Source organism: Nicrophorus vespilloides, unplaced genomic scaffold (assembly GCF_001412225.1).
Source record: "Nicrophorus vespilloides isolate i.1.1-1 unplaced genomic scaffold, Nicve_v1.0, whole genome shotgun sequence".
NCBI classification, from domain to species: Eukaryota; Metazoa; Arthropoda; class Insecta; order Coleoptera; family Silphidae; genus Nicrophorus; species Nicrophorus vespilloides.
The window spans coordinates 15,940-39,860 of NW_017097892.1; the positions used below are offsets into that span (position 1 = coordinate 15,940).

General features: G+C 37.5%; 9 protein-coding genes across 13 annotated transcripts; 6 read left to right on the forward strand and 3 right to left on the reverse strand.

Moving 5' to 3' along the window:
• The first annotated feature begins 352 nt into the window (after nucleotides 1-352).
• LOC108561325 (chromobox protein homolog 3-like) lies at nucleotides 353-2,562 on the forward strand. Of its 4 annotated transcripts, none has more exons than XM_017919196.1 (6): nucleotides 353-463; nucleotides 671-1,011; nucleotides 1,081-1,170; nucleotides 1,237-1,407; nucleotides 1,472-1,543; nucleotides 1,698-2,562. In XM_017919196.1, the coding sequence occupies exons 2-6, from the start codon at nucleotides 822-824 to the stop codon at nucleotides 1,838-1,840; spliced, it is 666 nt and encodes a 221-aa protein (XP_017774685.1). In that variant the 5' UTR covers nucleotides 353-463; nucleotides 671-821; the 3' UTR covers nucleotides 1,841-2,562. The 4 variants fall into 4 exon arrangements, with proteins under 4 accessions (XP_017774685.1, XP_017774686.1, XP_017774687.1 ...); XM_017919197.1 differs by having other exon boundaries at nucleotides 674-1,011; XM_017919198.1 differs by having other exon boundaries at nucleotides 737-1,011.
• An 88-nt stretch (nucleotides 2,563-2,650) lies between these two features.
• On the reverse strand, nucleotides 2,651-7,933 carry LOC108561327. Its single transcript, XM_017919202.1, has 5 exons — nucleotides 7,845-7,933; nucleotides 7,688-7,772; nucleotides 4,493-4,675; nucleotides 4,305-4,428; nucleotides 2,651-2,956 (listed from the first exon to the last, which is right to left on the reverse strand). Exons 3-5 carry the CDS (start codon nucleotides 4,654-4,656, stop codon nucleotides 2,789-2,791), a joined length of 456 nt encoding a protein of 151 aa, XP_017774691.1. The 5' UTR covers nucleotides 4,657-4,675; nucleotides 7,688-7,772; nucleotides 7,845-7,933; the 3' UTR covers nucleotides 2,651-2,788.
• Nucleotides 7,934-8,659: 726 nt separating this feature from the next.
• LOC108561330 (carbohydrate sulfotransferase 11) lies at nucleotides 8,660-11,345 on the forward strand. Of its 2 annotated transcripts, none has more exons than XM_017919206.1 (3): nucleotides 8,660-8,760; nucleotides 8,828-9,110; nucleotides 10,641-11,345. In XM_017919206.1, exons 1-3 carry the CDS (start codon nucleotides 8,750-8,752, stop codon nucleotides 11,322-11,324), a joined length of 978 nt encoding a protein of 325 aa, XP_017774695.1. In that variant the 5' UTR covers nucleotides 8,660-8,749; the 3' UTR covers nucleotides 11,325-11,345. The 2 variants fall into 2 exon arrangements, with proteins under 2 accessions (XP_017774695.1, XP_017774694.1); XM_017919205.1 differs by lacking the exons at nucleotides 8,660-8,760; nucleotides 8,828-9,110 and adding exons at nucleotides 10,171-10,287; nucleotides 10,362-10,534.
• LOC108561329 (beta-ureidopropionase) lies at nucleotides 11,341-13,297 on the reverse strand. Its single transcript, XM_017919204.1, has 4 exons — nucleotides 13,177-13,297; nucleotides 12,387-12,646; nucleotides 11,624-12,330; nucleotides 11,341-11,576 (listed from the first exon to the last, which is right to left on the reverse strand). The coding sequence occupies exons 1-4, from the start codon at nucleotides 13,275-13,277 to the stop codon at nucleotides 11,490-11,492; spliced, it is 1,155 nt and encodes a 384-aa protein (XP_017774693.1). The 5' UTR covers nucleotides 13,278-13,297; the 3' UTR covers nucleotides 11,341-11,489.
• A 125-nt stretch (nucleotides 13,298-13,422) lies between these two features.
• On the reverse strand, nucleotides 13,423-15,403 carry LOC108561328 (peptidylprolyl isomerase domain and WD repeat-containing protein 1). The gene is made up of 2 exons (XM_017919203.1): nucleotides 14,699-15,403; nucleotides 13,423-14,643 (listed from the first exon to the last, which is right to left on the reverse strand). Exons 1-2 carry the CDS (start codon nucleotides 15,324-15,326, stop codon nucleotides 13,445-13,447), a joined length of 1,827 nt encoding a protein of 608 aa, XP_017774692.1. The 5' UTR covers nucleotides 15,327-15,403; the 3' UTR covers nucleotides 13,423-13,444.
• A 201-nt stretch (nucleotides 15,404-15,604) lies between these two features.
• Nucleotides 15,605-16,419, forward strand: LOC108561320 (transcription initiation factor TFIID subunit 11-like). The gene is made up of 2 exons (XM_017919190.1): nucleotides 15,605-15,987; nucleotides 16,042-16,419. Exons 1-2 carry the CDS (start codon nucleotides 15,741-15,743, stop codon nucleotides 16,290-16,292), a joined length of 498 nt encoding a protein of 165 aa, XP_017774679.1. The 5' UTR covers nucleotides 15,605-15,740; the 3' UTR covers nucleotides 16,293-16,419.
• Nucleotides 16,420-17,215: 796 nt separating this feature from the next.
• On the forward strand, nucleotides 17,216-20,802 carry LOC108561318 (arylsulfatase B-like). Its single transcript, XM_017919189.1, has 7 exons — nucleotides 17,216-17,332; nucleotides 18,841-19,000; nucleotides 19,062-19,556; nucleotides 19,616-19,773; nucleotides 19,840-19,975; nucleotides 20,133-20,288; nucleotides 20,343-20,802. Exons 1-7 carry the CDS (start codon nucleotides 17,225-17,227, stop codon nucleotides 20,783-20,785), a joined length of 1,656 nt encoding a protein of 551 aa, XP_017774678.1. The 5' UTR covers nucleotides 17,216-17,224; the 3' UTR covers nucleotides 20,786-20,802.
• Nucleotides 20,803-21,429: 627 nt separating this feature from the next.
• On the forward strand, nucleotides 21,430-22,227 carry LOC108561322 (arylsulfatase B-like). The gene is made up of 3 exons (XM_017919192.1): nucleotides 21,430-21,550; nucleotides 21,599-21,981; nucleotides 22,038-22,227. The coding sequence occupies exons 1-2, from the start codon at nucleotides 21,446-21,448 to the stop codon at nucleotides 21,905-21,907; spliced, it is 414 nt and encodes a 137-aa protein (XP_017774681.1). The 5' UTR covers nucleotides 21,430-21,445; the 3' UTR covers nucleotides 21,908-21,981; nucleotides 22,038-22,227.
• A 190-nt stretch (nucleotides 22,228-22,417) lies between these two features.
• On the forward strand, nucleotides 22,418-23,916 carry LOC108561317 (arylsulfatase B-like; the record flags this gene model as incomplete). The annotated part of the gene is made up of 5 exons (XM_017919188.1): nucleotides 22,418-22,536; nucleotides 22,840-22,999; nucleotides 23,052-23,543; nucleotides 23,603-23,760; nucleotides 23,827-23,916. Coding segments are annotated over exons 1-5 (1,008 nt in total), but the record flags the coding sequence as incomplete, so codon positions are not given.
• Nucleotides 23,917-23,921: the final 5 nt, after the last annotated feature.

The window sequence follows — 23,921 nt, forward strand, 5'->3', positions numbered from 1 at the left end:
ATCAATCAATTCAAATTATCAATTAATTCAGTTCATTTGAGAAAATTTCCAATAACTTAGTGAAACTATTGCATAAACATTTTCTACATCCAATAAATTAATGCATTCACGTTACTTCCTAGCTACATCTTCATTGTTTTCGAAAAATTTAATTTAAAATATACATTTTAATTAGTAAATTCAATCTATAATGATACAAGTAAACTTTAAAAAAACAATTCAAAAGAATATTTGTATTTGAATTTTCGTATTTCATTACCGATCTAAATTATGAATATAAATGAGCATATGTATAGTTGCTTGCCTATGTGAGGTATGCAACCAAACTAACAAAAAATGCTATTACCTAAACTCAGTTGCATAGTTTCATTCATTCAGTTTCATTGATCTGTGAATTGCTGTGAATGGTCTGAAGTGCTTTGAGAACTGTAGCAGCCGAAATACAACAGTGCTAATAATTAAAGTGCGTAGTTTCTTTATTTAAGCAAATAAATACAATTCATGCATGGCAATTCTCAAACTAGATTAACGACAATTTTTTTTTCTGGTTTCACTAATTTTTTTTTTTTTTGCTTATTTCGCTCGTTCAATTCACGATTCACAATGATATTCAAGCTTTACATTGAGATTTCATCGAATAATATGCTATTATCACGCTCTATTATTGCAGCAGATTGGTATCCCTGTTTCCCAGGGGGTTAGTTGTTGTTTTTTTTCTTTTGTTTGTTTTCATCAGCCCTCTTGATCGTACTTGATCGAGTGCTGACGGCGGGCGATCTGCGTGGGCGGTGTCACCACTCGTGCAAAATCAATAACGAGAAATGCAAAAGTCCAAGGTGTATCCGGTGGAGAAGATCCTGGACAAACGCATCGACAATGGTCGTGTAAAGTACCTACTGAAGTGGCAAGGATATCCCGAACATGCAAGCACCTGGGAACCAGTCGAGTACCTCAAATGCCCGGACCTCATCGAAAGGTACGAGCAGGAGGAGAAGGAAAAGAGCAGGCCAGGTATGCGTCCACATTTCGCGTTCATCTGATCATGTCCATGAATATATATCTATTAGAATAATCTTGCAGTGCTCACGTACGTCTCCGACCACAACCATCCACCGTACAACAACAACAAGAAGTTCGAGTACATTGTTGGGGTAACCAATGAGAACAAAGGTGATGCATTTTTGTTTTTTCATTTTCAGCAGCTTGCTAACAAAGTTTTTTTTTTCTTTTCGGCAGGATCCAACCATTCGGGCACCTTGTTGTACTTGATCAAGCTCGAGGGCTTGAACATAGCAACAACTCATTCGGCGACCATCATCAACAATACACATCCACAGATGGTCATCAGTTTCTACGAGTCCATCATCGAGTGGTCAGAGGTCAAGGAGACTGAAGTGCCAAACTTAGGTTTGCGCTCAATTATACAAATAACAACTAATCAAGTTATAATTGAATGATTTTTTTTTTTCAGATTTGAGCACTTCAGTGAAGAAAGACTTCAAGGATCTTCCTGAAGCTGTCATCGGAGCCACAAAGGTTAAAGGTAAATTAAAGTCGTCTAAATTGTTAATAATTTGGCTTGATAATGACAGTATACCGGAAGTACGGTGATACACACGTGACAATTTGGTTGCATACTTAAAATTTATTGACTGAAGCTACTTTCGTTCATTTCAAATGAAACTATTCGTTTATAGGCAAGTTGAGGTTCTTGATGCGATGGACGAGTCCGGAGGAGCGCATCGAGTTCGTATGGGCGAAGGAGGCTTACTTGAAGTGGCCTCAGCTGGTCATCGACTTCTTCACGAGCAAGTTGGATTGGGAGCCGATCAGCGCATAGCACGGGGTGTACTACCTGCGCCCGATTCGGTCCGCCAAAGGTAGAATTAAAACGAAGAAGTCCATCAAGACGGCGGACCACCAAAACAGCAGCACTTTCTACAACTTATAAATCATGTATCAAAAACCTGACACAAGTTCTCAACTCTAAAGAAATAATCTAATAATATCCATTAACACATTACAGTTCGGAGAGCCAGGGTTTTACTAAGATCTCGAAGAGAAGAAAACAGGGTTTTTAAGTTTTACTTACAACTGAAAATCTTACAATATTTTTTGATACAGACGTCTGATGCGTCTTTTATAGCAGTTTTCTTTACGAGATGATTTCAAGAAACAAATATGTGATTATTCTTAGATGCCAAACTAAATGTTTTATATTGAAAACTAGTTTGTTTTACGATGTGATTGAAGAAGTTTTGTAAATGTACAAACTTTTGTAAAGATTGAAGGTATTATTAGAATTAAGTTTAAACTTTTTCATTTAGAAACAAATCAAAACTGCTGCTTCGGACCGTAATGTGTTATTATGATCATTATTATTATTTCAATTGGAAAACGTGATTGTGTAATCCCTTTGCTTTAAGTGTCGAACTCCTGTAGTTTCTCGATGTTACTTAGATGCATGTCTCCCCTTTTCTATGTTGCAGATAGTAGGCTTTGAATGTTTAAATTTGTCCACGTGTTGCGGACGCACCACACCATCACATATATGACACAACACACCATCACAAATTGGTGTTACTTAACTTTCTTGAATTGAATCTCCTGGATCGTTTATTAAATATATATTAACAGATATTACAAAATATTAAGTTTATAGTTTATACAAGTTGCGTGCATGTTGCAATGCATATAAAAATATATATATATTATGGATCACATTAGCCTTTTAGTACGGTTACTTCTTTAGCGTTTCAACCTTGAGTTGAGCGAAGATTAAATCTTCTCAGAGCAAGACGAGTCTGTCCCTGAGGGAACTCTTCCTGCGCTTCTGGTTGAGCTTGGTGAAGGGAAGAGGCGGTTGATTCGCCAGATACTCCCTGTCCACATCCAAGAATCTCTTGAGACGCGTACCGTCGAAGGGGTTATCGGAACCCGGAGGGTACTTCCTCATCTACGGAAACAAAACAGCAATTAGCACGTATCCAAGCAACACGAAACAATTGATAAATACAAAATAACAACAACAAAATAAAAGATGAACGTACCTTTCTCTCCGGCGTTTCGTTTTCGATATATTAACAAAATTTGTAAAAAAAGGAAAGAAAGAAATCCCAGAATCAACGAAACGTATGGATTTTTGCATGAAATTCGTTTACGAAACACGGAATGTAATAGAAACAAATAGAGATAGATAATAAAAATAAAATATATGAACAACACCAGAAGTGGAAGGTTTACGAGCCAAGTGAAGAGATACGAGAATAGTACGGAAATAATATACTTTGACTAATAAAGATAATAAACTAATTTCATGCAAGATTTTGTTTACATTTACATGCACTATTTAATATATATGCATAAGATAATAAACGATCCGGAGAATCTTCGATCAATAAATAGAATGTACACAAATGGAATTTCTAAGTACACTACGTATTTAAAGTCGGCCGCTCGTTGCGCAATATTTGCCAAGTTACAAGTGTTGCTATGGTAATCATGGAGATTACGAGCTACTTGATTCGAAGCAATTGTAATTGCGTGGTAGTCATGGAGACTACTCGATTAATATTCTAAACTTGACAAGTATCGCGCTTTGATTGGCCCGATTTAATATCGAGTATATCAAGCCGGCCTTCCGCTACTCGATAATTGACAAGTATCAAAAGTGCCAAGTTTATCAAGTTACGAGAGGCCGGATTTAATAAAATACACAAACAATTATATAAACTAAACAAAAAAAAAACCATCACCTACTTGTGTTGTGTTTATATGTACACATTCCCTAAAACAAAATCTATCGAGTCTTACTGAAAACAACAACAGCGTTGCCATGGTAATTACTAAAAGTCAACAGATTCTGCGACGACAACAACAACAAAAAAAACAAACCGATAATGACAACAACCCAAAAAGTAAAAAAAAATAGAGAAGCGAAGCAAAAAAAGTTGAATTTGTTAGTGTACGAATCTGTTAAAAAAAAACTAAAATTACGAAAATTGTGTTAGCCAATTAATAAGAGACAACAAGAGAGGGGGGATTCGTTTTCTTTTCTTTTGCCTGCTTGATTTTAGTGTGTTTTTTTTGCGTGTTTTTTTTCTCTTTTGTTTAATTTCGCTTTCTGTGTTAATTTTCCTCCCTCGTTTTAATGCGTGTCTGAAAGAACAAAAAAAAAACAAACAGAAACATGATGTAAAATTCTGCGTAAAAAAAAATAGTAATTATAAATTAAGTCCGCCATCCTATGCCTTCAGCGTGATTAGTTTTGTTTTCATTTTTTTTGTTGTGAAGGCCGTTTTTACCATGATCCTGTATTTCTCCTTGCACGCGTAATCGCTCTCGTCGACGTTCTCGTAGCAGTCGCTCTTGTAGTCTTCGGGAAGGGGTTTACCTTCGAATTCGCACAGCTTCTTCAGCGGTCTCGCCCTTGCAAGTAGAAAAAAAACACACAAATTTACCTCGTTTATCTTTCAAATTTGATTCGACTCACTTTACTATCAGCTTTTCGAAACCAGAAGGTTTATGGATTGGGCAGTAGAAGACTGTTGGGGTGTTTTTGTCGTAGACGATGCTCTTCCTCATCATGTCTTTTTTGCCAACCGCGAGAACCACTAAACTCGCAACAGCGACGAGCAAAAGTGCAGTTTTAGCCATGATTTTAGTGGAATGAAACCTTTGAACCAAAAAAAAACACAATTTAAGTTTAGTGCATAAGTTTAGTACTATTTCTACACGTCTTTTTCTCTCATTGTTTATAGAATTAGACATGTAGACAATTGCTACAAAGTATAAACTGTAGTTTTAGGAAAAAGTAGGGTTAGGTAAAGTTAGGTTAAGTTTTTTTTTAAATTTATATTAATTTGAAACAATTATGGAAATTTGCGTAAAAAAAAGCAAATTTCTCATTAAGTGAAATGGTTCGCACTAATTATTAAGTACCAAATGTAAAATGGTTAACTATACTCCTAAGTATGAAATAATCATGTGGTTTCAGTTATTTTTTTTACAGATTTTTCAAGATTTTCGACAAAAAAAAATAACTGAAACATCAATTATTTGTGTAATATTAAGAATAGTTTGTACGATTTTCAAGTTATTAGTGCACTAATTGGCTTTAAATGTTGTGAAATATTTTTTTGTAGTTTTAGTTGAATTTTTTACATAAACAAAAATTTATCTAAAACAACAATTACATGTGTACTATTAAGTGATTAAGTTTGTTCTGGTTAAGTTTACATTTCAAGTGATTAGTGCAGATGAAAATCTTGGCACTAATTCAAAAAAAAAACTTTCACATTCATAATTAGATTGTAAGAAAATCAAATACGTTTTGTGGTTTTAGTTGTTTTTTTTTAATCTTTCGAGATTTTCAAAGAAATAGCTAAGACAACAATCATATTTGTAATTTTAAGTACTAAAAAAAATAGTACTAAAATAAGTTGCATGAATCTCGAAAATGCTTTAAATGTCTACTCATAAGTATTAAGTATGAAATGTTCTTGCAGTTTTAGTTATTAAATTAACTAAAACATCAAGATATTAGTACAGAAAGTAATGTTGCGCAAAGAAGTAGAGGTTTTCTCAAGGCGGAATATCGCAAGGTTCGCGTCAGACACTAATTACTAAAATATATTCCACACATGTATTATTAGAAAGTAGGCTTGTTACAGAAAAAAAAAATGAATGCTAGTATTAGTGGAAAACGCGAAAGATGAATTTATCTTAGCGTTAATAATTGAAGCTTCAAATTGTATTCAGATTATAATTTTTTTTTAATAATCTCGATGTTAGATATTTCCAGAATACACTACGCTTTTTTTTTAAATTTTGATTCAATTTAAAGTTCAAATTATTAATTTTAAAAAAAAATTGTTGCAGTCTTATTTACTAAATACTACTCATAATTTAATTAACTGGTTTTCGTGTGGTCTTGGAAAATATAATAGGAAAACGCTTACATGTAACGCAGCGATATACGAAAAATTATTTTTAAGAGCTTCAAACTAATTTTAGACGCATTTCTTGATGTTAAAGCACTCAATAAATAAAATATATGCACTTAAATACGTTCTTTTTTATTTCAATCTCAATTTTACTTAAACATCAAGACGTTCCAGAAATGTTGGTCAAATTTGACGTAAAGAAACGTCAAAAATGTTTATGTAATCAAATTACATTTTTATTTGATATTTCATATGTAAATATTATGATTTCAGATGTTTCCAGAAATTGTTGTCCAGAAACGTCAAAAATGTTAATGTAATCAAATTTCACATTTTTATTTGATATTTCATATGTAAATATTATGATTTCAGAAATTGTTATCAAATTTGACATGGAGAAACGTCAAAAATGTTAATGTTAAAAAAGAATCAAATTAGACATTTTTGGTTTTGTCATTTCATATGTATGTAAATGTTACGATTTCAGATGTTACCAGAAATTGTTGTCAAATATGACATAAAGAAACGTCATAACGTTAAAAAGAATCAAATTAGACATTTACGGTTTTGTCATTTTATATATAAATGTTAGCATTTCAGATGTTTCCATAAAATGGTTGTCAAATTTGACATGGAGAAACGTCAAAAATGTTAATGTAATCAAATTACACATTTTTATTTGATATTTCATATGTAAATATTATGATTTCAGATGTTTCTAGAAATTGTTGTCGAAAAAACGTCAAATATGTTAATTAAAGAATCAAATTTGACATTTCATATGTAAATGTTACCATTTCAGATGTTTCCAGAAATTGTTGTCAAATTTGACATGAAGAAACGTCAAAACAATTTTAAAACCTTTCAAAATTTATAAATTGTTTATATTTCAATATTTCTCGTTTGCAAACATTAAATTTTGAAAATTATTAGATTCTTATTAGAGTTTATAGAAAAGACGAAACCAATTGGATTTATAAAATCTAATTGGAATTGTAAATTAAATTATGAATCTGACGTTTCTTTTCAGACAATTAACCTCACTCAATGACAATTTGACGGAAGTCAATGACAAATTTGAAGCCATTTTTATTTTACTTATATCAAAAATATTTATATTTTCTTTGTAAATTATATTAATTTTATAAAAAGAAATTTGTTTACATTAAGGAATTAATTTTCTTCTATTAAATTAGATTCTCAAAATGAAAATGTCAATGTTTGACTTAAAGAAGAAGGAAAAAAAATTGAAGAACTGATTTCATGGATATACGTGATTTTCGAGTAAATTTTCGCTTTCATCAGATTCGATCGAAGATTTAAAAATAGCCCGATGACTCAAATCGACGTTTCGAGGTGAAGAAATGAGACGAGAACAAGAGAAAATACTGAGAGGAAGAGAGAGAGAGAATAAATAAATAAATAACTTTTTAATATAAACGATTGGGAATTAGCGAAAGCGAGTTTTAGAATTGCAAAGGTCACTCGGATTTATTTTTAAATTTAGTAGGTCGAACCTTCGCAGAGTTCATAGTTCTCGCGCGAATCCATTGTGTGTGGCATTCCACAAGTTGCGCGAGGAATTGCCATATTGCGGAACTTTCTCCTTTTAAGTCTTAAGTCAGATAATAATAATAATAATAATAACAAAAAGAAGATGAAGAAAAAATAAGAGAAGAAACACATTTATACGTTAGAGTGCGTGCAGAATGCGAATGTTAATTGGATCAAACGAGACTCACCTTTAAGGGTTTCTAAGGTGGTTAAAAGGGCAGTATTGTTGAACTCTTTGGGACGGGACATTCACTGTCGCTGCTTCAGGTGTGACTGGAATACGTAAGAAACGGATGGTGTTGGTGTTTGTGGTGGTGGTATCTACCTACTAACTATACTACCTACCTCTTCGAATCCTACCTACTCTTGCCTCACCGCATTTGGTAGGTCTTTTGCGCGCAGACCGTTCTGCACATTCGAAATGGACTTGAAAGAAACGCTTTTTTTTTAATTGCCATTAAATTGGGATAATTATACGATTTGGAGGGAGGAGTAGGAAGGGGGCAAAGATCGTTCCACCTATACGAAAACATGCGATTCTCCAGCTAGGTACGACGTACGACTAGATCATAATACTCTACATTGCTGTACTCTGTTCTACTCTACTAAATCTATTTTTTGGTGGGAATATAGCGTTTGACGCGACTAGTAGAAGGTTGACGAATAAAGAAAAAAAAAAACGTTCGCGCATATGCAATATTTCAAAACAAAATTTGTATTCGTCATTGCATTATCTCTCCAGTCAATGAAGTGTACAAGCGTATCAGTGTCAATAAATATGCGCTCCGATTAGTATTCGCAAGGACATCCCTAACCTCCGAGCATCCTCATCAATCAATCGAAGCAAAAGTACACCAAAGGAAGAGAATACGCAATAGAAAAGTGGTGAGTATTCGTTTCGAAGAAAAAGTGATCAAGCAAGTCATTATTTGAATGTTAGAATCGTATGCAACACACACCGCAGCTAATTACCAGAGCTACTCTGATGTGATGTCATCATCATCATCATCAAAACAAAACCGGTTTTGAATTCGAAAATCACAGTTTCCATAGCGTCCGCATAAAAACAATCGTATCTTATTGGTAGAAGCGTTAAGGACGCCCCCCCCTTGCCAACCGTCTCTCATATCCAATAGCAACCATTGTTTACCGGTATCCGTCAATCCCGTTACGTGCGCTGTCCCGTGCACAACAGTTTGAGGTTATTATAAAAATAATAAGAAAATAGTTGTTAATTTCGCATCAACAGAATGAGCAGCAGGTGTGATTTTTCTCCTTTTTTTTTTTGGTATCTGTAAGATGTTAATTTTGATTTGTCTGTTCGGTAGCATGACGACGGAGAGCGAAGGGGCGGCCGGAGGGGACGATAATAACGGCGGCAGCGGTAAAAAGGAGAAGTCCTTGAAGGAGGAAATCGAGAGTCTGAGCCACGAGGATCTGTGCGAGGTGACGCAGAGCTCCCTGAAGAGGATCATAGCGACAGATTCGTTGCTAAGCGATCTTCCGACGGACGTCACCACCGAAGAGGTACTCGCGCAGGTGGCCGTCGTTCAAGGACAGTCCGTGACCATCAACATCTTGAGGAATCTCGACACTTCCTTCTCTGTCGTGGTAATAACGCGAATTCGCGTACAATTTTTATCGCGAATATTCATGAAATTTAATATCACAGTTTGTAATTCAATACTTGCTTTTAATGCGTCATTGAATCAACAGTGCTAAGAATGTTGCGTCTTATTTTTAATACGCAAAATTCTCAAACTTCGTATAGTTTTAGTTAGCTTATCAGAAGCGTTTTCAATAACACAACAAGACGAATATCTTTATGAAATGATTACTTTTTTAAGAAGAAACAAGAGTCGCGTCTTCTAAAATAAATGTTGATTTGAAAACATTGGACAGAAAATCAGAAATTAGTTTTTTTTATGAAGTTTTCAATTGGATAATTAAAGCTAATGTATAAATTTACAAACTGAAGCTTATTGAAAACAGAAATTGTTTACGTTTTTCGTAAGTCCGAATATGATATTATTTCAAAATTAGTTACAAGTGGACATAATTACAATTCCTGTTATGTTATTTATATAAATGAATTCATCGAAATCAACAAGAGTCGCGTCTTCTAAAATAAACGTTGATTTGAAAACATTGGACAGAAAATCAGAAATTAGTTAAAGTGGACGTTTTTTTTTTTATGAAATTTTCAATTGGATAATTAAAGCTAATGTATAAATTTACAAACTGAAGCTTTTTGAAAACAGAAATTGTTTACGTTTTTCATAAGTCCGAATATTATTTCAAAATTAGTTACAAGTGGACATAATTACGATTCCTGTTATGTTATTTATATATAAATGAATTCATCGAAATCTTTGTCGACTGGAGGAGACGACAAACCATTAATTGTTCTCTTCTGCAGATACCGCAAAGTGGAACAACTGTACGCGATCTGAAGAAGGCCATCCAGAGAGCGTTCAGCTTGCGTCAGCAGCGCATGAAGAGCAGAACGAAGGTGTCCTGGAGTTACGTGTGGAGGACTTACCATCTGCGACACGACTCGCACACTATGCGCGATAACGACGAGCTCGTCTCTAATTACGGCGTGAGGAACAAATCGAATGTTGTGTTCGTGAAGAGATTGCGCAAAGGCCAATAACTACTTACAACAATAACAACAACAACAACAACCAAAGCAACATACAACTCGCTCAATTTATTTATAATTAGGATTTTTTTGTGTGTAAATTCAGGATGCAACTGCTGACGGCAATTCTTTGCATATTACCAAGTAAGACTTTTGTTCTTCGTTCGATTTTAAATGCTGACGAAAACTAATGATGTATATTTGTTTTGGTTTTTCAGTCGTTTCGGCGAATTCCATCCCATGGCTGGAACAAATCTCGCGTCAGGAAACGCTCACCTCTGGCTGTGCGCGGTTCTCTTCGACAAAGAACGAAGGACCATTGAACGTTTCCTCGCTCAACCACATTTTAGTCGACCATCGGCATAAATTCCTCTACTGCTACGTACCCAAAGTAAGATTCATCAGCGTGATTTAGTTATAGTTACATAAGAGAGTTTTAACATTGAGTTTGTTGCTTGTTTTTGTATACTAAGAACTTTAGAATTTTAATTTTGCAGGTTGCGTGCACCAATTGGAAGAGAGTTCTGATGGTGCTGACGGGTAAGAGCAACGCGACCGACCTTGTAGGAATCTCGGCTAGCCTCGCTCACAGCGACGGCGCTTTGGAGAAGCTCACCGATCTTCCCTCCGAAGAAGCCCTGAGCGTCCTCAACAACTACACCAGCTTCATGATGGTGCGTCATCCGTTCGAACGACTGCTCAGCGCGTATCGCAACAAGCTCGAAGATGATAAGGCGAGCGCTCGCTACTTCCAGGGCATCTTCGGGCGGCACATCATCAAGAACTATCGTAAGGATCCTAAGGCCGAGGATATCCGAACCGGCGCGAACGTCACCTTCAAAGAGTTCGTGCAGTATCTGATCGCAGAGGGCGTCGATGACGACACCGCCAACGAGCATTGGAGATCGATGGATCGACTGTGCCGTCCCTGTCAGCTGAACTACACGTTCATCGGCAAGTACGACACGTTCGCCGAGGACGCGGAGGTTGTCCTAGGTATGATCAAAGCGCCGAAACTGATCTTCCCGCAGACGAGGTCGGGGAGGACGGCCGAACGCATCCGATTGTATTACCAGAAGTTGAGTCTGGAGGAGATCGAGATGCTTTACAAGATATACAGGAAGGATTTCAAGTATTTCGGATACGGTTTGGACAATGTCTTGGGCTACGACATCGGGTGATGAATGAAGCTCTCTCTTAATTCTCTCTATATAAACATATTTAGTACAAATACTAGTCCGTGGACGCAGGCTACCTCAAACCAGGTGCTTAACATATTATATATATTTTTTGTTTTTTTTTGTAAATACAAACCAGTTTCGATATTTTTAAATCAATTCGTTTCATCACTTCCTCTTGATGATTTCCGGCTTGTAATCGTGCTTGATGGCTTCGCCGAATTTCTCCGCGTACATATCCAATCGTTGAGTCATCTGCAAAACGAAAATTACCACCAAATACTTTCTATTATTTCAATTACCTGGAAACCCCAATTATCCTTCACTTGTCTGCAAAGATTCAAATCCATCTCGGCGACGAGAAGGCCGTTCTTGGTCCTCGACAGTCCAGGAGTTCGCGACCCGTTCGGAGCGGCCACGTAACTGGATCCGTAGAAATGCCCGAAGTTCTTGTGCGCCCTATTACCATCGCCCGAAGTGAACTCGTTCTGAAAGACTTCGGTGCCCACGCGGTTGATGGCGCACGTGAAGTACCCGTTGGCGATGGCCGCGTTCCTAGCCTCGATCCCCCACAGAGGTTCGCTCAATCCGTTAACAGTCGCCGATGGATTGAACACGATCTCCGCCCCGTTCAATCCGAACATCAACCAGTTCATCGGATGGTGACGACCGTAACAGATATTTATGGCCAATCTCCCAAACTCGGTCTCGAAGACGGGATGACCGGTGTTCCCTTCGATGTAGTACGTCGACTCGTTGAAGTCGCCGACGCGCGGGATGTGGTTCTTCCTGTGCTTCCCCAGATAATCCCCGTGATTATCGATCACCACGGCCGTATTCCAAATCGTGTCGCAGTGCGAAGAATCCCTCTCCAGGATCGGCGAGATTATCACCATGTTGTACTGCTTGGCTAACTGCTGCAGGAACACAGTCGTCGGACCGTCTTCAGCAGCCTCTGCGTATTCGCACCAAGGGTACTTCTCGCGCGTGCAAAACGCGAACGGCATATCTGCAACAATCACACAACGTCAGTCAATTAATTGAATTCATCATTGATACACTCACTCCAAGCTTCTTGGAAGCAGAACACGTTGACGCCGCTGCAGAACGCCGTCAGCAAGGCTCTCTTGGCCATCCCGTAAAAGGCGTGTCTCTGCTGCTCGATTGGAGCCCAGGTCTCGAGGGGCGTGGCATTCTGGAAAACGCCCACCCTCACCAGGCGCGGTGCCCTCAACTGCTCCTGTCTAATGTCGAAGCCGTAACCTTTCAACTCGAAATTATCGATCTCTGCATGATTTAACGCTTCGCTCGACAATTGCAATGGACTGCAAAAAATAAAATTAGTAAACATTTCTAGTAGACTATATGGGCGTGGTTTAAAGAAAACAAAAACTTGAATTTTAAAGATTTGAAATCGAAGACAAAAAAAAATTAGAGAAATATGCTCGATCCGTCCCTGCGCGTTTTATATAAATGCGTGCGCATTTCCAGGACTTTATCGTCTTAGGATTACAAAGATATGTGATAACGTAAGCAAAATAAATCAAGCGTTACGTAACGAGCGTTTAGCAAAAAAAGAAAAAATATAGTTGCTGACTAACATACAAATTCCATATATAAAATATTCATTACTAAATCGAAAATAGTATTAAAAAATTACGCGTCAATAAAAAATATCTTTCGATTTTTCACACCGAGTTTGTTTTCTAATAAATAATATACTCATTTTGATTGTATGAAAATATTTGTTTTTCAATAAATTTGATTCGTGTGTTGTCAAGGTAACGTGGATTCAAAAATAACTTAAGACTATTTAATTATTTTGTTTATTTATTTCGTATCGATGGCAACTTACTTGACGGCAGGACCGTAGAGGACGCGCCTGACGTGCTGAGCGTCTTCGCCGGTCAACTTGTCGAGGATGCTCTCGACGCTCTCGAATTGTTCGGTGTCCATCACTGGATGATAACAAAGATGTCGAAGGAATAACGCGTCGCGACTCTTAAAAGCGATTTGATATTGGAGTCGCGAGAGCAGAGCGATAAATAGACGAAAACTGGGGAAACAGGGCCGGAGTCAGGTGGGAAAAATAAGAAGACAAATAGTAAAAGATTCGGTTGCGTCTATTTGCACGTGATGCTTATTATCCGAATATCGTCGAAGGGTTTATCGGTTTTCGCGTTCGTCTTCACGTTGCTGATGTTCTGGATGACCTCCATACCTTTGATGACACGTCCGAACACCGTGTGCTTGTTGTCCAGCCACGGCGTCGGCGTCAGCGTTATGAAGAACTGACTTCCGTTGGTGTTCGGTCCGGCGTTCGCCATCGACAACGTGTACGGTCTGTCGTGCCTGAGATGCGGTCTGATCTCGTCCTCGAATTCTCCGCCCCAGATGCTCTCGCCCCCGGTACCGTTCCCCGTGGGATCGCCCGTCTGAATCATGAAGCCCTTGATCACGCGATGAAAGATGTGCCCGTTGTAATAACCGTTCTTGCTGTGCACGCAGAAGTTCTCCACCGTCTTCGGCGTGTCCTTCAGCAGTAACTTGACGTGGATATCTCCGAACACCGTGTGCATTATAGCGGTCTCGTACAACCGCTGCGTGGCCGGACTGTCGGAAACAGCGAACGTATCCTCCTTGGAAGGTTTCTCGTTGAAGATGTCCCTGTCCTGTCCGTGACTGCTCGGATCGTCCGGCTCCCTCCTCGTGAAGATGTAGAACCTCGATTTCTTGTACGCAGTGCAGATCAGCGTCGGATCCGGTTTGATCGCTTCTAATATAGGATTATTCGCGGCTTCAATCTGCAGCGTCACGGCAGCTTTTCCCTTCTTCGCCGATCCTTGATACAGAGACACGTGCAGCAGCCGCAAATTCTCGTTCTTTCCAATCACGCAAACGCATCTATTAGAAACTATATTCACCAGCTTCACACCCAGCAGCGTCGGATACAGTACGAAATATCCAGATTCATCGAAAACGATGTTGTTCAACGTGTAAAACTCGCTCTTCTCCAAATCCCTCTCCACGGCCATCCTCCGCCCAAACTCCATGTTGGGTAAATGTTGCTTCGACTGCTGCGACTCCGTGAATCTCGGCAGAGTCTCATCCAGCACCCTCAACAGTTTCCCAGTGTAAAAACTGAACACCCGCACTCTTCTATCCGTCGAAGTTGTAGCAAACTTCTGACCGTCCTTGGAAATCGCCAAACCTGTTGGCACAGTTTTGTTCTTAGCATACTCAAACAAATCCGTATCGAGTTTAGAATCGAACCCAACGTTTTTAGGGAATCCAAAATCGTTTTTCATTCCTGACCAATATTCTGAAAAAATAATTAAATTAAATTATAATTCATACAAATTTATGTACTAAATTACCTAAAATCCCATTTGAATCCACTGAAATTGTGATATCCAAAGCAGCGTTATATTTAATAATTGTAACTGGTTTAGTGTGGATTTTATCTAACGTATGTAAGGGCTCATTCGTTCCCCTGCCATCGTAAATATTAATCTTCACACTCTCCATATCACCCACGGCCAGGGAATGCACAGCGTCCCCCGATCCATGCACCCATTCCACACAGCTCGGCACGTAGTCCAGCTTAATCATGTTGATCATATCGAAGTTGATGACATCGAAGATTTTCAACGATCTATCACTGGAAGCGGAGCACAGCAGACTGCCTTCAGCGTTCGCAGCTATACTCTTGATGGGTCCCAGATGGCTGCGAAAATGCTTCACGAATTCGATGTTATTCTCGACCTTCTTCCAGAACTTGATGTGCCCATCGCAGCTGGCCGTGACTATGAAATCCGTCCATGTTACCAAGCAGTGCGTTATGGTGTCTCGGTGCATGTAGGATTTCTCGTAGGATTCGGCGTTCGGCAGGTTCTCCAAGTAGAGGTTCTCGTACGGCAGAACTTTGCGTTTCTTGGGCGCCGGAGGCTCGAGGGGCGCGGGCCCCACGAAACCATCGGAGTCTTCAGAATCGGAACCGCTCATAACCTCACAATTAACACAACAAAAACAATAATAAACTGGAGAGCAACCAGTTGGTTTGGTTGGTTGGTAGCGCTTAATTGGAATTACAAGGAGGCAACTTTATTAGGTGTGAGAAAAGTTACATAATATTTTAGTTGGTATGAAACGTTGAAACAAAAAATTCAAATATACAAAGTGGATTTAGTTAATGAATTAATTAAAATTAGTTATTTTTAATTATTATAATAAATAATAGTCTATTTCGTATACTTAGAAAGTTTAAATCGTTTGTAAAAAAATTTAAAGTTTGGTATGTTGGTCATGCGGTGCGAACGTCAACCCCCATTATTCTTTGATTATAAATAAAAAACATAACCTCCAAAGACTTCTCTTGTTTTCACTTTTGCAGTGGGCTGAAATGGCAAAGCGAAGATAATGGCTACGGACAACACACTCGACTACGACGATATCATATCGCAGAATATTCTGATCAGGAAGGATCAGGATGCTACCGATGAGCAGGTGAATTACACTGTTGAGGTGGTGAAGAAGCAGAACGAAGACTACGAGAACATGTACAACATTCAGGCAGCCCTCTATCAAATGGATGATAAGAACCAGAATGCTGAGTCCGAGGAGGAGGAGGATGATGATGATGATGGATCCGGGGGAGAGCAAGAAGGTTGGTGATTTGTTGAAATGCAGTGAGAGATAGAAACGTGACAAAATTTTGCAGATTTATCGGATTATGACTATGAGGTTGAGACTGAGCAGCAGCAGCAGGATCAGAGTCGACAGGATTCGTCGCCGTTATCAGAGAGCGGCTCGGAGAGTGAATGGGTGCCGAACGAGAGCAAAAACAAAGGTGGAAAGAAGATGTACAAATGCTTGATATGCTCGAAGGAATGTCCAACTAAGAAGGGCCTCACCTTGCACACCATCAGGAAGCACAAGAGTAAACCGACGGAAGAGGAAACCAATAAATAAATGTTTTATATATAATGGAAGATGCATGGACTCCCAATCGTAAAGAAAACAAGCTTCAACTGTGTGATAGCTCCAAGAAACTGCACTTCATATAGATTTAGTCACAAAAAAAAAGATGCTTTTATTTATTTTTCAAATGTTAACATTACTATTTTTTTGTTTCTCTCTTTATGTTCAATTTACTATTAATTTATTATATAATAATGGTAATATTAATAATGATTATTTGGATATTAAATAGTTTCGTATATTATACAGTGTTTTCTGATTCCCGACTATTTTAATCTTAGCTTATTTGCGCGAGGACGAAAAAGAATACAGGCTAATAGTAGTTTTATTACTCTGTTTACTAGGATCAAGGTGCTTTTGGATGGACAACATCAAGGCAATTGTTTCGAGATTACGATTTGCTCTAATAAAACAAACACACACCGTTTAATTTTGCTGTTAAAATATTCTAATTCAATGTAAAAAAATCTATATTTTATAGATTCCGCAATGCGGACTTGATTGATGTAGCTTCTCAAATTTTAATAACAAATAATGGAAACGTAACTAAATCAAGAACGTGCCGAAAAGTTGATAATTTTTCGAGTGCAAATTTGTTTTTTTGTTTGTTTTGTTTTTCGTGTTGCAAATGCGTTCATAAAATCCTTGCCGAAACATCGGAATAATGATAATTATTGATGCAAATAGTTATGAAAATATAAACAAATATATGCGGGAAAATAGAATATGTTTACAACGAAAAAAAAAAGTAAATATGAGCAGCAGATTAAAGTAAATAACAAAGACGAATTGTTTAAATATTCTGCTCGACATACGTAGCTTTTTGCTTCCAATTAGTGTTATCTGAGAAATTCCTCCTAATCGCAGGTAATATAAAAGGATGTCCGCGGAGGAGATACGCATTCAATTTTCCATTGACAAAGATGTATCTGATTAAAGTTTCCCAATTTTGCTTAGTGTTAGTAGGCGTTGCATCCTGGTGCAATGCAGAGAAGAAACCGAATATTGTGATGATCGTTGCCGATGATGTAGTAAGTTTTAATTAAAAATGTTATTATTGTTATGGATTTTGTTGTTATGGAGATTTATTGATATCTGCAATTGTTAGAAACCTTCATTGATTTCGTTGTCGTGGAGATTTTTACCCAATTTAGAACTGCCCAAAATAAGATTTTAATTTTTTTAAGAAACTCTGAACTTTTTTTGTAAAAGAAAAACAACAAAAGTAGAAATTTGTTGTAAGTGTTAATTGGAAATGTTATTATTGTCTTAAATTTTATGTTACGGATTTTGTTGTCATGGAGATTTATTGATATCTGCAATTGTTAGAAATCTTCATTGATTTTGTTGTCGTGGAGATTAGATTTTTACCCAATTGAGAATTGCCCAAAATAGATAAGATTTTGAAACTTTTAAGAAACTCTGAACTTTTTATGTAAAAGAAAAACAAAACAAAAGTAGAAATTTGTAATAAGTGTTAATTGGAAATGTTATTATTGTTTTACATTTTATGTTAGGAATTTTGTTGTCATGGAAATTTATTGATATCTGCAATTGTTAGAAATCTTCATTGATTTCGTTGTCGTGGAGATTTTTACCCAATTGAGAACTGCCCAAAATAGATAAGATTTTGAATTTTTTAAGAAACTCTGAACTTTTTCTGTAAAAGAAAAACAAAACAAAAGTAGAAATTTGTTGTAAGTGTTAATTGGAAATCTTATTACTGTTTTAAATTTTATGTTAGGGATTTTGTTGTCATGGAAATTTATTGATATCTGCAATTGTTAGAAATCTTCATTGATTTTGTTGTCGTGGAGATTAGATTTTTACCCAATTGAGAATTGCCCAAAATAAATAAGATTTTTAAGAAACTCTGAACTTTTTTTTGTAAAAGAAAAACAAAACAAAAGTAGAAATTTGTAATGAGTGTTAATTGGAAATGTTATTATTGTTTTACATTTTATGTTGGGGATTTTGTTGTCATGGAAATTTATTGATATCTGCAATTGTTAGAAATCTTCATTGATTTTGTTTTTCGTGGAGATTAGATTTTTACCCAATTGAGAATTGCCCAAAATAAATAAGATTTTTAAGAAACTCTGAACTTTTTTTTGTAAAAGAAAAACAAAACAAAAGTAGAAATTTGTAGTAAGTGTTAATTGGAAATGTTATTATTGTTTTACATTTTATGTTAGGAATTTTGTTGTCATGGAAATTTATTGATATCTGCAATTGTTAGAAATCTTCATTGATTTCGTTGTCGTGGAGATTTTCACCTAATTGAGAACTGCCCAAAATAGATAAGATTTTAATTTTTTTAAGAAACTCTGAACTAAAATAATAATATTTTGAAATTTTTAAGAAACTCTAACTTTTTCTGTAAAAGATAACAAAAGTCTAAATTTTCTTGGCATATTTTTTTTTGTTTATAATTTGATGTTACTTGTGGATGTGTATTTTGTTGTCATGGTTACTTGTTGACTTCTCCATTATTCCGAAATCTCCTTATGTCGTTGTCATGGATATTTCTTTGTTTTAGGGGTGGAACGATGTTGGTTTCCATGGATCGAATCAGATAAACACGCCTAACATCGACGCTTTAGGTCTGAACGGAATCTACTTCGACAGGTACTACGCCCAGCAGAGTTGCACCCCATCCAGATCAGCTCTTTTGACCGGAAGATACCCGATTCGTTTAGGTGCGATTATTGTTCAAAAGTTCAGCGTGTTTTCGGATTTCAATCAATTTTTTTTGTTTAGGTTATCAGGGATTGCCTATAAACCCAGGAGAAAATCGCTCGATTTCGCACGACTTCTGGACGTTGCCCAAAGCTCTGAAAGGTCTCGGCTACATGAACCATCTCGTTGGTAAGTGGCATCTAGGTTCGGCGTCCAAGAATTTCACACCGCAGGCCTACGGCTACGATTCGCACTACGGCTATCTGGATGGTTTCGTCTCTTACTTCGATCACGACATCCAGAGCGATGGTCATTTGGGCAAAGACATGTACAGCGATCACCAACCGTTGACTAACACCACCGGCGAATACTTCACCGACATGGTGACGAGGAGGTCGATCGAAGTGATCAAGAATCATCCGCAGGAGAAGCCTCTTCATCTGGTCATCTCGCATCTGGCAGCTCACACCGGAAAGTCCACCGGTGATATGGACGGAGTTCTGGAGGTGGCAAGTGATGAGTACAACGATAAAAAGTACGGTTACATTCCGGATAAAATCAGAAGGATGTACGCAGGTGAGCGTATCCATTTAGTTATATAAAAACTGCAACGAAACGTAACGAGAATCTTGTAGAAATCGTGGAGAGAATGGATACTTCCATTGGAGATGTCGTCGAAGCTTTGGATCGCAAAGGCATCCTCGACAACACCATCATCGTGTTCTTCTCCGATAACGGTGCTCCGACCAACGGATTCTTCAAGAATCGCGGCTCAAATTTCCCATTTAGAGGAGTAATTAGCAATAATTAGAATTAGCAATATTTGATGAATTATTTTGATGAATTCGTACATTTGCAGATCAAATTGAGTCTCTTCGAGGGCGGTGTTCGAGTGCCCGCTGTTGTTTACAGTTCGAAATTCAAGAATAAGGGCAGAATCTATAAAAATCTCTTTCACATCACAGATTGGGCACCAACTTTGTACTCGGCTGCCGGTATTTATATTATCTTAAATATGACTACAATTTACCAAATATTTACAAAATTATTGCTCAATTTAAATATGAAAATTTAAGGAAAGTTTTGCGAACAAAATATTTTAGGAAACTTGCTGAAATTTTTAAATTTAAATGTAATTTGTTTTAAAATTAGGTGGAGATGCGAGCAAATTGGGTTTGGACGGTGCAAATCAGTGGACAAATCTCGTCTATGATTCAAAGCTAGTGAAAAGAGATGAAATTTTGCTGAACATCGATGAAGTGGAAGGATATTCCGGTTTGATCAAAGGAAGATACAAATTGATTAACAGTACATTGACAATTATTAAATCCATATATGCAAATATAATCAATACTTTTGCAGGTACATTCGGTGACGGCGACGAAACCTTCAACAATTACACGGGTGAAGTGTCTGTAAATAGACCTTACAACGTCCGTAAAGTGCTCATGAGCAAAACGAACAGAGCTCTAGGAAATTGCAAAACTTTGAATCAGGAAAAACTTCTGTTGGCTCTGCGCAAAAAGATGACCATGCCTAATTGCAGACCGAACGTGGACACGTTAAAGTGTCCAGGCGAGTGCCTTTTCGACCTCAAAGAGGATCCGTGCGAGAGCAAAGACATCTCGAAAAAGTTACCTCGCGTCACGGAAAACCTACGGAATCGTCTTCAGATTTTCAACGATGAACGCAAGCCGCAACTCAACCGTCCCGTCGATCCCAACTCCAATCCTCAACACTGCAACGGCTTTTGGTATCCTTGGATGGACGAGGACGGCTGCTGGTTCGACTCCCATCAAATCTAAACGAAAACAAATACAAAAAACGAAACAGCAAATAAATGATTCTCTCTTAAACTATCCAACGTGTTTCTGTAATATCCTTACTCACTGACGTTTCACATGTTTGACATGTGTCAATAACAATATTATCTTAGATGACGTTTGACATTAAAGAATATGTCTAAATTAAGAACTGAACTTTTTCATATAAAGATATTTTGTTAAACATAAAATAAACCTGTCCTCTTTGACCTGTCGCCAAAAAAAAAACCGAACAACACATACAGTTGACATTGGAAATGTTAACAATTTTTTAAAAAGTAATTTCTAATGAACGTTTTTAATTTATGAAAATGTAAACGATATTTGTTATGTGAAAATAAGCTTTTAATTAGAAGTTTTTAATTAAATTATGACTATGATAAATTATATTGTTTATCTACATATTAACTGACTCGCACTTGTTTTCGTCGCATTGCATATGCAACTAGTTTTTATTATGTATTTTTTTTGAATTATTGTAATATTACACATAATATGCATAATAATTACACAAAATAGTTCTTATCTTTGAAAATGCGCTGATAGGCTAGTTATTATGTAGTTTTATTTGAAATTCGTGTGTATATTAAGTAATAGTTTATGAGGAAGTGAACGGCAGTCGTTGCTAATGATTGCTAAGAGATGGATGTGTTGTGTTTTGTTTTCTTGGCTCTCCTCGATCTTTGCTTTTGCGGCAAATCATCTTTTTCTCCTCCTAACATCGTTGTTGTGATCGCTGACGATATGGTGAGTTTGTGTTGATCGAGTTTGAATGAAATTTGATTGGAATTGAAGGGATGGAACGATGTGGGATTGCACGGATCCACGCAAATTTCCACCCCGAACATCGACTCTCTAGGTCTGAACGGCGTCATCTTCGATAAGCATTACGCGCAGCAGAGTTGCACACCATCGAGGGCGGCTTTCTTAACCGGAAGTTACCCGATTCACACCGGATATCAAGGGATTCCCATACTGCCAGGAGAGATTCGATCTATCCCACACGATCTTCCGAATCTACCAAAAGCCCTCCAAAGTTTAGGATACAGCACGCACGCAGCAAATGGCATTTGGGATCCGCTTCCAAATCGCACACACCTTTGAGTTACGGCTACGATTCGCATTACGGCTACTGGGAAGGCTTCATCGGTTACTTCAATCATTCTCTAGACACCAAGGTCACTTGCTAATTGTCTAAATCTAATAGTAATCGAAATAATTTAACTATTTTTAGGGTCTGACTGGACAGAATTTCTACAGCAATTATCAACCGTTACCCAACGTTACCGGGCATTACGTAACTGATCTTCTGACAAGAAAAGCGATGGATATTACCGAAAATCGAGACGTATCCGATTCGTACGAAGCATCGGAATAATATGGTAATTATTGATGCAAATAGTGTACAAATGTAAACAAATATATGCGGGAAAATAGAATATGCTTACAAGTAAAAATGGAAAGCAAAATAAAGTAAATAATAAAGACGAATTGTTTAAATATTCTGCGCGACTTTCGTAGCTTTTTGCTTCCAATTAGTGTTATCTGAGAAATTCCTCCTAATAGCAGGTAATATAAAAGGATGTCCGCGGAGGAGATACGCATTCAATTTTCCATTGACAAAGATGTATCTGATTAAAGTTTCCCAATTTTGCTTAGCGTTAGTAGGCGTTGCATCCTGGTGCAATGCAGAAAAGAAACCGAATATTGTGATGATCGTGGCCGACGATGTAGTAAGTTTTAATTGGAAATGTTATTATTGTTTTAAATTTTGTTGCCATGGAGATTTATTGATATCTGCAATTGTTAGAAACTTTCATTGATTTCGTTGTCGTGGAGATTTTTACCCAATTGAGAACTGCTCAAAATAGATAAGATTTTGAAATTTTTAAGAAACTCTAACATTTTCTGTAAAAGAAAAACAAAACAAAAGTAGAAATTTGCTTAGCATATTTTGTTGTCATGGTTATTTGTTGACTTTTACAATATTCCGAAATCTCCTATATGTCGTTGTCATGGATATTTCTTTGTTTTAGGGGTGGAACGATGTTGGTTTCCATGGATCGAATCAGATAGACACGCCTAACATCGACGCTTTAGGTCTGAACGGAATCTACTTCGATAGGTACTACGCTCAGCAGAGTTGCACCCCATCCAGATCAGCTCTTTTGACTGGAAGATACCCGATTCGATTAGGTGCGATTATTGTTCAAGCGTGTTTTCGGATTTGAATGAATTGTTTGTTCAGGTTATCAGGGAAAGCCTCTACACGCGGGAGAAAACCGCTCGATTTCGCACGACTTCTGGACATTGCCCAAAGCTCTGAAAGGTCTCGGCTACATGAACCATCTCGTTGGTAAGTGGCATCTGGGTTCGGCGTCCAAGAATTTCACACCGCAAGCCTACGGCTACGATTCCCACTACGGCTATCTGGATGGTTTTGTCTCTTACTTCGATCACGACATCCAGAGCGATGGTCATTTGGGCAAAGACATGTACAGCGATCACCAACCATTGACTAACACCACCGGCGAATACTTCACCGACCTGGTGACGAGGAAGTCGATCGAAGTGATCAAGAATCATCCGCAAGAGAAGCCTCTTCATCTGGTTATCTCGCATCTGGCAGCTCACACCGGAAAGTCCACCAGTATGGGCGGCTTTCTGGAGGTAGCAAGTGATGAGTACAACGATAAAAAGTACGGTTACATTCCGGATAAAATCAGAAGAATGTACGCAGGTGAGCGTATCCATTTAGTTATATAAAAACTGCAACGAAAAGTAACGAGAATCTTGTAGAAATCGTGGAGAGAATGGATACTTCCATTGGAGATGTCGTCGAAGCTTTGGATCGCAAAGGCATCCTCGACAACACCATCATCGTGTTCTTCTCCGATAACGGTGCTCCGACCAACGGATTCTTCAAGAATCGCGGCTCAAATTTCCCATTTAGAGGAGTAATTAGCAATAATTAGAATTAGCAATATTTGATGAATTATTTTGATGAATTCGTACATTTGCAGATCAAATTGAGTCTCTTCGAGGGCGGTGTTCGAGTGCCCGCTGTTGTTTACAGTTCGAAATTCAAGAATAAGGGCAGAATCTATAAAAATCTCTT

Coding starts and splice junctions, on each gene's coding strand:
- LOC108561325 (XM_017919196.1), top strand. CDS start 822: ATGCAAAAGTCCAAGGTGTATCCGGTGGAGAAGATCCTGGACAAACGC. Junction 1,012..1,080: donor GAAGGAAAAGAGCAGGCCAG/GTATGCGTCCAC, acceptor ATAATCTTGCAG/TGCTCACGTACGTCTCCGAC. Junction 1,408..1,471: donor GACTGAAGTGCCAAACTTAG/GTTTGCGCTCAA, acceptor TTTTTTTTTCAG/ATTTGAGCACTTCAGTGAAG.
- LOC108561327 (XM_017919202.1), bottom strand. CDS start 4,656: ATGGCTAAAACTGCACTTTTGCTCGTCGCTGTTGCGAGTTTAGTGGTT. Junction 4,429..4,492: donor TTCGAAAAGCTGATAGTAAA/GTGAGTCGAATC, acceptor TCTACTTGCAAG/GGCGAGACCGCTGAAGAAGC. Junction 2,957..4,304: donor AGGAGAAATACAGGATCATG/GTAAAAACGGCC, acceptor TTGTTTCCGTAG/ATGAGGAAGTACCCTCCGGG.
- LOC108561330 (XM_017919206.1), top strand. Junction 9,111..10,640: donor ACACTTCCTTCTCTGTCGTG/GTAATAACGCGA, acceptor TTAATTTTGCAG/GTTGCGTGCACCAATTGGAA.
- LOC108561329 (XM_017919204.1), bottom strand. CDS start 13,277: ATGGACACCGAACAATTCGAGAGCGTCGAGAGCATCCTCGACAAGTTG. Junction 12,647..13,176: donor CTCTACGGTCCTGCCGTCAA/GTAAGTTGCCAT, acceptor TATTTTTTGCAG/TCCATTGCAATTGTCGAGCG. Junction 11,577..11,623: donor AGGATAATTGGGGTTTCCAG/GTAATTGAAATA, acceptor TTCGTTTTGCAG/ATGACTCAACGATTGGATAT.
- LOC108561328 (XM_017919203.1), bottom strand. CDS start 15,326: ATGAGCGGTTCCGATTCTGAAGACTCCGATGGTTTCGTGGGGCCCGCG. Junction 14,644..14,698: donor GGATTCAAATGGGATTTTAG/GTAATTTAGTAC, acceptor TTATTTTTTCAG/AATATTGGTCAGGAATGAAA.
- LOC108561320 (XM_017919190.1), top strand. CDS start 15,741: ATGGCTACGGACAACACACTCGACTACGACGATATCATATCGCAGAAT. Junction 15,988..16,041: donor ATCCGGGGGAGAGCAAGAAG/GTTGGTGATTTG, acceptor AAAATTTTGCAG/ATTTATCGGATTATGACTAT.
- LOC108561318 (XM_017919189.1), top strand. CDS start 17,225: ATGTATCTGATTAAAGTTTCCCAATTTTGCTTAGTGTTAGTAGGCGTT. Junction 17,333..18,840: donor TGATCGTTGCCGATGATGTA/GTAAGTTTTAAT, acceptor TCTTTGTTTTAG/GGGTGGAACGATGTTGGTTT. Junction 19,557..19,615: donor AATCAGAAGGATGTACGCAG/GTGAGCGTATCC, acceptor AGAATCTTGTAG/AAATCGTGGAGAGAATGGAT.
- LOC108561322 (XM_017919192.1), top strand. CDS start 21,446: ATGGATGTGTTGTGTTTTGTTTTCTTGGCTCTCCTCGATCTTTGCTTT. Junction 21,551..21,598: donor TTGTGATCGCTGACGATATG/GTGAGTTTGTGT, acceptor TTGGAATTGAAG/GGATGGAACGATGTGGGATT.